General features: G+C 29.7%; 1 protein-coding gene across 1 annotated transcript; it reads right to left on the bottom strand.

The window, feature by feature from the left end:
* Window positions 1–975: 975 nt before the first annotated feature.
* Window positions 976–8,279, bottom strand: LOC114174595 (uncharacterized). Its single transcript, XM_085670125.1, has 7 exons — window positions 7,880–8,279; window positions 7,290–7,781; window positions 6,844–6,963; window positions 3,478–3,534; window positions 2,409–2,887; window positions 2,272–2,304; window positions 976–1,593 (listed from the first exon to the last, which is right to left on the bottom strand). The coding sequence occupies exons 1-7, from the start codon at window positions 8,208–8,210 to the stop codon at window positions 976–978; spliced, it is 2,130 nt and encodes a 709-aa protein (XP_085526251.1). The 5' UTR covers window positions 8,211–8,279.
* Window positions 8,280–10,157: the final 1,878 nt, after the last annotated feature.

The following is a 10,157-nucleotide window of genomic DNA, read 5'->3' as shown; positions in this document are numbered from 1 at the left end:
CTCTGTAGTGCTACTTCTATTGCAAGAATGGCTACCATCAATTCTGCCTTAATGGCCAGAGCAATGCCAATGAAGGCTGAAAAACCTCCAACGTACTCCCCTGATCTACCTCTATTCCTCTATAGATGCACAGTTGTTATTTTGATTTGTTTATAACTTATATATACGTATTATAATAATTTTTTTTAATATATATATATATATATCAAATCATTTCATCTAAATACTCAAATTATTTTATTTTTTTACATTTTTACTTTTGTAATTCTTTATACTTGAAATGTTTTACACTTTTAAAAAATAAAATAATTAATTTTAATATTTAGGTGTAGTGATTTAATATATAAATTAAAAAAAATGATTTTAACATGTATATATAAGTTATAATTAAACCTATTTATTAATTTGGTCTCAAATTGGAAAGAACAAAATTGGATTATTTTAAAAGATAGGATACTAAATTGAACAAAAAATTTAAATAGAGAACTAAATTAAAAACAACTATATTATCATTGTCACGTGTCATGACCGTAAATTACCACCTGTTACGATGGTAACCTGACACGTGATAGTTTATAAATTTTTAGGAAAAATTAAAAATTAAAAAAAAATTAAAAATTTCACTTCTTGACACGTATCTTGTACAAAGACAATGTTAACTCCAACTTAACGGAAAGAACAAAATCGAACCCTCTTAAATAATTGAGGTACTAAATTGAACTAACCAATAATAAGGAGACTAAATTGAACTAAACCAAAAATTTAGAGAACTAAATTAGTAATCGTACCTTAAATTAAATATCATGTAAAAAGTATAAATGTAATAACATTTTATTCTAAAACTAAAATATTTAGATTACATGTAATTGAAATTTAAGAAACAATTGTTTTCAACTGAAACAACTAACAAATTACACGTTGGAAATTGAACAGAAAAAGAAAAGAAAAAGAGAAACAAATAACTTCAAATGTTAATTAACCATACAAAATTCTTCTGATGAAACCCTTCTTTGTTGAGATTTGGCTTCCAGTGATGGGATTTGATGTTATAAATGCAAAATTCTCAACTAGAAGTCTAAGCTGAGATGGTAGAAGTAAAGCAAATGGAATGCCTGCCAATACGATGACTGCTACAAAGAGGTAACCATAAACCCTAGATTTTTGTAGAACTATAGAAAGTGCAGCACAGAATGCAACCATCATGGACACCAGGGACATGGAAAGGAACCCAAGGCCTGACATTATCTTGGAGGGTAATCTTTGTAGGAAGTCTATTTCAGCGTAACGTGATGTCTGAATGTCAATGTATATCAATACTGCAATTATAGAAGCAAATAGAGATATTACATCACTTATACTAAACACAGTAAATGCAAGTTTATTTACAAAAATTGGCACTCCAGTATCTTGATTGTATCCTCCTGGAACAGTGAAGACTGCAGCAAACATGACAGTTATGACGAGAACACCCACAATTGCAAAGGTCCCTGCTGTTTCTTTCGCCCATTTCTCTCCATCTTTCATCAGCTCCTTGTGTGTTTCAATAAATATTTCACGAGGCTTCTTACCCTCGTCATTTTTTTCTTCCCTACACTTCATGATGGGATAAACAACAATAAACAATATACCGGAGAATGCAGCGGATATAATTTCTCCTAACTTGCAAGAATCTACGAGGAGCAATAATCAAATAGCAGCAATAATAAATCAACAAAAACACAAATAAAGGCACCAAGATTTTTAACGTGGAAAACCCCTCAAATCAAGGGTAAAAACCACGAGTCGTCCAGACCAAAGAAATAGCTTCACTATGATCAACAAGAGTACAAAAGAGTCTTAATCAATAGCACAAATTAGTGCCAACACCCAACCAAATAACAAAGCAACAAAGCTTTCAAATAGAAAAGAACAAGAGAGGAAAACCTCTACAAATCACTGCTGCAGTGCGAAATTAATATCTCCCAACTCAGACCTCGTATCAAAGATCCGACCGGTCAGAATGAAAAGCAATGAGTTCCGAACCTGTAAAAATTTCAGCCTGATCCAACGGTGAACGAATCCGCAGCGCCGAATTTACTGCGACAACTCTATGAAAAACGTGAACAGAATTTTCCCTCTACCTCTCCCTCTATGTGTTAGGGCTTTCAGTGTGTTCTGACCTATTGTTCTGCCTCTCTCTTTATTTTATAGCCTCCTCTCCACTAGGTTTAAGTGAGACATGGGCTTCTCAAATTTTGGGCCTTTTCTCCACATAGGAAGGGAGCCCAATACCCAACACTTCAGATGCACAACTTCCTCCACTGCCTGCACTCATTTCATCCATCCATGTCAATGCATGCATGAAATATACTATTATATTTAATACATCAATCCTATTAGAGAGACAAAATTAGTTAAGATGAAGGCACCTTAAACCATTGAATTTCTCTTTGCATTTGTAGAGCAGCACCAGGTCTAAGTTTGAGATCAGAGAAAGGTCCTAAATGTGCCGCCAGGTGCAACAGGTTATTGCCAAACATATCTGTTGTGCAGTTAATTGCATACTTATTTCCACACAGAGTTTGCATGAGTTTGAACACATTGTGTTTGCGATAAAGAACCGCATACGAAAATATGCCTCTTCCATGGTTGTCCATTGCCCATAAAAGGTCATGGTTAGCCTCCTTCATAGCATTTATGAACTCAACATTTCCATGCTTCGCTGCATCCAACATGGCCTTGTTCACCGAAGCTTCCCCAAGCTGTGAACTATTAAACTTCGCAACACTATCTTTATAGTATTTCAATATTTGTGAAACTTCATTATTTTGTCCAAATATAGTCTCTTCAAGTATTTGTAGAACCATCTGAATGCTCAGTCCAGCTGGGGGTCCCCTAATTTCCAATTCTGAGACAACGGTATGAATTTAGATCAGTGAGGAAAAACAAAAATTACACATGGTTTGGTTTTACTAGCAAAAGATATTTTGAAATTTTATCATTTAAACTAACAATTTCAGAACTTGCCCTCAAGAATGTTGGACTCATCCACATATAGAATTTCCTGTCCTAATTTGATTGAATTAGTGTATCTACTTTCGAAATAAATTTTAAGAAAAAAAAATACTATTTCAAATTTTGGAGAAATTAAAACTAAAATAATATTTTAGCAATATTAAAATCCAATTTTCTTTATTTTATAAATATCAAGAACAATTTACATTTAGAAGGAAAAAAAAAACCATTTTTTTATATAAATTATAATCATATGAATTCCAAATAAACAGGTGTTTTTCAATCTGCATTACTCGTTTTAAAACTGGGACATACGTACCTTGATTATTTAAATAAGTGATTTTAAATTAACTTTTCATATTAATTTTTTTTATGCCAAGATTCGTTAAAATCACTTATAGATGCATGTTTAGATATCTGCGGGCAGTCTGTAAAAATGTCATAAGGCAAAAAGATAAATCTAATAGACAAAGCAATACTTACCCATAATAAGCTTCCGAAACACGTCCAAAAGTGTTAAAATCAAATTGACTAGAGTACCTGGAAGAATAATAAGAAGTTTGAAGTCAGTCGCATATCTTTTGTACTTAATAATTGAAAGTGTCGTTATAAACTATTCTTCAACATTAATTTTCGTTCATCGCTCACTCACCACACCACATTCTATTTTCTTTGAGAAATAGATTCAGTTCACCGAAGACTGGTATAAATGATGTCCATTACCGCTCAACAACCATCGCTCACTCACCACACCACATTCTATTTTCTTATGTATAATGCTTTTGATTGTCTTTCGCATGGAGGTTAAACTTCTATGGGTTGTGAATTCATTGTTAATTCTAAGCTTATATATAATTAATGTATTGTTCTTCAATTTTCATAAAACAAAGTCTAATCAATTTATTCTTTTTAATTATTATTTTTCTCTCTTATGAGTGTGTTAGAATGCTTATTGATAATTTAATTTAATTTTCTAATCAACAATTATTTTTAGTTTACTTAATTCTAATAATATTTTGTTTGTTTAATTTAAGAGGTAAAAGAATTAAACTTTACATGTATAAACAAAGTGCGAACATTAATAATTGATGGATGCATGTTTAGTAAATTCATATTTGTTTGAAAATTAAATGAATGATAATATTATGATAACTAATGAAGAATTTAATTATGAATGATTTGGATAATTAATATGTCTTCATATGATTTGGAAAACCTATACTTTACACCAACTCTTTAATTGTTGGTTCGAGACTCCTATTGAATTCGACGACTTGGATTAATTAACCATATCTTTATTCACATTTTAAATAGAATAGACAATCCCTTGAGTTGTCTAGTCAAGGAGTGCACAATCTATTCCAAGAGTAGACAAGCTTTCCATTAAACAATCTACTTCTACATAATTTGATCTTTAAAACAACAACAATCAAGGAGCACTAGAAAACTAATATAAAGATGAAGAGTTGATTTGAAAATTATTATCACAACTTAATAAATCTTTTGAGTGTATAAAAGACTTAAATAGCTTTTATGTCAAAGGAGGGTTTGAAACTTTTCTCTAGAAAAAAAAAATTGTAAGAGGTTTTCAATTTTGTCTAGAAAAATTACATGAGAAAATTGGCAACTTTTTTTTGAAAAAAAAAAATTGTACAAAGAGACTTGCAATTTTTGTTAGAAAAATTGTATCAAGTTTGTAGTTACTAGAAAAATTACATGTTGAGTGTAGGTTTTGAAGTGTCAAATCATATTAAATTTATAGTGTTCTTTAATTTATAATTGTGCTTCTGTTAAAAAAGATTGTTTTCACTACAAGAAAAATCATTATTACCGACGGTCAAAATCCGTCGGTAATGGTCAAAATCCGTCGCTAAATCAACATTACCGACGGATCATCGACGGTCAAAAATTCGTCAGTAAAATGCTTGTCTGTAAAATTTTACTGACGAAAATCATGTTCCGTCGGTAAATCTGTCGATAATTACCGACGGAAAAATCCGTCCTTAATTACCGACCGAAATATCCATCGGTAATTACCAAAAATCTGTCGGTAAATTTGTTACACTATTCATCTTCTTCCTCCTCCCTCTTTCAATTTTTTTTTTCATTTTTTTTTTCGTGGTCGCCGTCCCCGTCGCCATCAATGTCGTCGTCGCCATCGCCATCGCCAATGCCACCATCGTCGCCGCCACCGTCGCCGCCGCCGCCGCCGTTGTCTTCTTCTTCCTCTTTCTTCTTTTTCTTCTCCTTCTTCTCCTTCATCTTCTCCTTCTTCCTCTTCTTCTTCTCCTTCTTCCTCTCTTCTTTTTCTTCTTCTCCTTCTTTTCTTCTCCTTCTTCTTCTCTTTCTCCTTCTTTTTCTTCTTCTTCTTCTTCTCTTCTTCTTCTTCTTCTTCTCCTTCTTTTTCTTCTTTTTCTTCTTCTCCTCGTCTTCTTATAAGGTCAGATTTGGGCGGGAAAATTCCTGCTTCTTTTACCGACGGATAAATCTGTCGGTAATTTCGTCGATAAAAAAAAATTAAATTATCGACGGAGATTTTACCGACAGATTTTGAGTTATGTAAGTATCGAAGGATTTACCGACGGAAAAATCCGTCGGTAATCCAAATTTGGGCGAGAAATTTCCCGCTTCTTTTATCGATGGATATTTTCGTCGGTAAATCTGTCGGTAATTCAAATTTGGGCGGGAAATTTCCCGCTTCTTTTACCGACGAAAAAATCTGTTGATAATTTTGTCGGTAAAAAAAATTGAATTATCGACGGATTTTACCAGCAAATTTTTCTGTCGGTAAATGAAATTTTTTTTACCAATTTTTCTATCGGTAATTAAAATTTGAGAATCCGTCGGTAAATCCGTCGGTAATTTAAATTTACCGACAAAAGTATATCCGTCGGTAATTTCAATTTTTTTTGTAGTGTTTCCTATTATGTGATTTCCAACTGTGGTAATTAAGGGAAGAAGATGTTTTTCCTAATATGTGAATTTGCAGGTTTGTTAGATTAGAAGTATAAGAAAAAAATTGGAGTTTTATCGAGGGTTAAATATGTTTTTAGTCCTTTAATTTTTAATGAAAATAAGAATTAGTCTCTTTTTGAAAACTTTGAATCAATCGAGTTCTCAAATGCATGGATTTAATCCTTTTAATCGAATTTTGTTAAGTTTATTTGATGTTTCAAATGAATTTCATGATAGTATTTGAGTTGTTTACATCATTTGACACATTTGTGCTTCAATATTAGGTCAAATGCTATCATGAAATGCGCTTGAAATGTCAAGTAAACTTAACAAAATTTGATTAAAATAACTAAATTCACGTAGTTATAAAGTTGGAAAACTAAATTGGAGTAAACTTTCTCACAAAAACTAATTTCAATTTTCAGTTAACAAACTAAAAGTATATTTAACCCTTTATTGAATGAAATTGGAATATTTGTAGTTTTTGTTGAAAGAAAAATATAGGAGAATATTTTTGCATTTTGTTAAAATGAATGCAAGAAAATATTTAGAAATTTTGAGAGAAAAATTATATAAAGTTTGCAGTTTTATCATTAAATTACATTTTTAGACGTCACACCATATTAAATTTATGATGTTTATATGTAAGTATATATACTCCTCACAATAAAAGATTATTTTCCTACGTAGTTCCCAACAAAAGAGTATTTTAATTATAATTTTTTAAAATATACCATTCGAATTTATATAAATAATGTTTCATCATTTATTGAGGAGATTAAAAAAAAAAGCAATGCACTGGATGCTTTCTTTAAAAATAATACTAATAATTGAGTGGCTAATTAATGGAAGAGAAAAGAAAAAGGCATTAGGTAAATAAAGGGAGAATCTTACCATCTGTCATATTGTAAATTAATGACTGTAAAGATTCAGAATCAGTGACATCAGCATCATTTGAAGATATGGATTCTGTAGGCAGTTCCGGGTAAGATTCCAGCATTTTCAAAGCCACATCTGCCAGTTTAAACCATGCAAACTTTCAGAATTAACTTTTTTATGTCTTAAACCGTCAGTAGTTGAAGTATCGGTCAAAGTTTAACGGAATAAACAAAATTAAATATTATATAAAAATAAAAATCTATATCATTATCTTAAAGTTTTAGTATAAAAATAGCGTTAAAGGTCTTATATATATATATATATATATATATATATATATATATATATATATATAAAATTAATGTTATATATCATAAACATCCTAACAAGCAAAGATAGAGGGCACGGAGAAGAGATGAAGGAGATGTATGCATGCATGAATCTGTTCTTCGTTTGCTTACCAAATATATGCGCTTGGATGCATCTTTCCAAAAGCAAAACTCGGTTGCGTGAAGACTGTTGTTGTAGGATATGGGGTGGAGTTCTTAGAAAAAGGAAGCGAGTCATTTTCTTATGTCCTGAACTAGCAGCCAAAAGAAGTGGGATCTCACCCTTATTGTTGGGTAAAGCCAGCACTCCCACGCCACCTTCTGCATTTACAATGCGCTTTGCTATATCCATGTCTCCGGTGTAACCAGCAGCAAGAGCAAGAGCAGTATTACCATCCTCATCCTGTTTTTCTACTAATGCCTCCTTTCCTAGCTTCACCAATCCATCCACAATTTTCAAATGCCCTTCCATTGTTGCAACGTGGAGAACCGTTCTACCCGAAGACGGAACCCAAAATATGGCCCCAGGTTCTTCTCTAAGGTATGATCCTGTGCCACTCCAATCACCCTTCTCCACAAATTCGTACAGTTTTTTGTGCTGATTAACATTGTCGGATACTACACCTGTGTGCGTCTCATTCACATTAAAACATAATTAAATATTTAGAATCAATCTTCTATGTAAATATACACATATAAAGAAGGATCTAAACAAGTATTACCGCGTCTAATATGCGATTGAGCAGTAAACTCAGAACCACAAACTGCAGCCAAATGATTCCAAGCTATTTGTGCGGATTCAAAATGTTTAATTTCATCAAACATGTTAGGTGCACATGATAGTTGAATGATATGTAGAACCTTTGCGTCTTTGTCTGCATCATTGGGTGCTAAAGCAGAACCACCCTCAACAACATCCCACAAATTTTCTCCTCTCAAATAATTTTTCATCAAAATTTTCCATTCTTCGTAGTTGTACCTTGTGAGAATTTCACGAACTATTCCGCTGGATGCCATACTCTGCCTTCTGTGAATGAAATTTGTCCCTTTCATCCATGGAAGGCCACTTAAATCCACTCAAAGCTTTTTGCCCGACAAAACTTTCATGGTGACGTGGCACTTGAATTTCTAAGTTGTTAAAGTTCTTTATCACGGTTCACCCATGCCCAACATCGGGTATTTATTTTATTTAATAATCTAATACCAATTAAAAAAGCATTTAATAAGTTTCTACCGACCCAGTATGGCACTCTCCCCAAATGGTCAACGATCATGAGCGGTGATTATCATTATTAATCCTAAGATTTATCAATGATATAAACAATTTAGATGTAATTATAAAACGTGATTTAAACGTTAAATAAATTTAATAATTTTAATTAAAAGAAATTCATACTGTTTTAAAAAAAATGAAAAATTAAATTGATTTAAAATTTTGAAGAATAATTAGTTTCAATTTTTACTAAAGATTAATCACTAAAAATATATTTAATTTTTCTTATTAAATAATTATTAAATCAGAAAGTAGAAACTAACGAAATAAATATAAAAAATAGTGAAAAACGTCATTATTTGAAAAAAAAAGTAAAAAGAAATAAATGCAGAAATTCTGTCATGATGTCGAAGAATAATTTACTTTTTGTGAATTAGTATATTTAGAAAATTATTAGCAATTTTTCCAAATATCTATTTATAATTTTTTGTCGAATATTTGATATCCGTAAGTTTTTTTTTCTAATTTTTAGAATAATTTGAAATAAAAACTAACTTTTAAAAAATAAAATAAAAATAAAAATTATTATAAAATCTTAACAATAATACTTATGTTTTAAAATAACAAATTAAAATAAGTTACATCATAACATATGAAAATTTAAATTAACTTAACTTATTTATTAGTAAAGGATTCTTGCTTTCAATATATATATATATATATATATATATATATATATATATATATATATATATATATATATATATATATATATATATATATATATATATATATATATATATATATTAATTTTACTCTTTAAATAACCAAATTAAATATAATATCAATTTTATCATTTTAATGATTGTTTTTAAAATTTTATTTCTTTGTAATTTGACTATTATTTTTAATTTAAGGACTTTTTAAAATTAAAATAATTATTTGTAATAAAAAGATTACTTACAAAATAAATAAATAAAATTTCAAAAAAAAATTATAAAAAAAATTATTTTTTATTTTTATAATTATAATAGTAATAATTTTATCATTTTGTATCATCATAAACAAATAAAAACATACATAATATATGTACGTCAACTTGAAAATAATTTATTTAATTTCATACGGTCAAATTAAAAAGATCAATTTTAAAATGGTCAAATGAAAAAATTGGTAAAAATTTATGTATACTAAAATAGAATTTTTTTTATTAATATTATGGATATTAACCTATGATCAATTTATTAAAAAAAATATAACCAATTATGTTTTCACACGAGTTGCATAAATTTTTTTAATAGATTCTTAATAATTGATAATCCCTTGGTGAAAGTCTCCGTGAAAATCCTTTTTCTAATGGAACATGTCTCCAGTGGTATTGCTTGTCCAAATTACTATCAAATACAAATTAATTGTTTTTTAATAAATTACTATCAAGCTGTACAGCAATCTAACGGTCATAGAACCATGAGAAATGGTTCACGAGTAGATACTATCTTTATTAATCCTAAGATTTATTATTAAAATATTAGATGGTTTATTGAATAATTATTAAATTATTTTTTTAATCAGAAAGTAGAAAATAAGAAAATAAAAACACTAAGAAAAAAGTAGAGAATATAGATTTGAAAACATAATTATTTATTGTGAAAAGAAATAATGCAAAATTTCTATCTCATGACGCGGAAGAATAGTTTTTTGTTGTTGTGATTATATGTTTTATAACATAATTGTATTCCATATAAATCTTTCCACTAAATGTATACAAATTTCAATTTTGTAATGAT

The sequence above is a fragment of the Vigna unguiculata genome, chromosome 2 (genome assembly GCF_037176805.1).
Source record: "Vigna unguiculata cultivar grain cowpea cultivar isolate G323 ecotype 2 chromosome 2, ASM3717680v1, whole genome shotgun sequence".
Classification (NCBI taxonomy): Eukaryota; Viridiplantae; Streptophyta; class Magnoliopsida; order Fabales; family Fabaceae; genus Vigna; species Vigna unguiculata.
The sequence above is the reverse complement of the archived record's forward strand: the minus strand, read 5'-3'. Positions and strand labels throughout refer to the sequence as shown.

Excerpts from the sequence above, each read along its gene's own strand:
- LOC114174595 (XM_085670125.1), bottom strand. The coding sequence starts at position 8,210 with ATGAAAGGGACAAATTTCATTCACAGAAGGCAGAGTATGGCATCCAGC. Across the intron at positions 3,535-6,843 it reads AATTTACAATATGACAGATG|GTACTCTAGTCAATTTGATT; the intron begins GTAAGATTCTCC and ends TTATTCTTCCAG. Across the intron at positions 1,594-2,271 it reads TTGTGCATCTGAAGTGTTGG|TGTAGGGAAGAAAAAAATGA; the intron begins GTATTGGGCTCC and ends CCCATCATGAAG.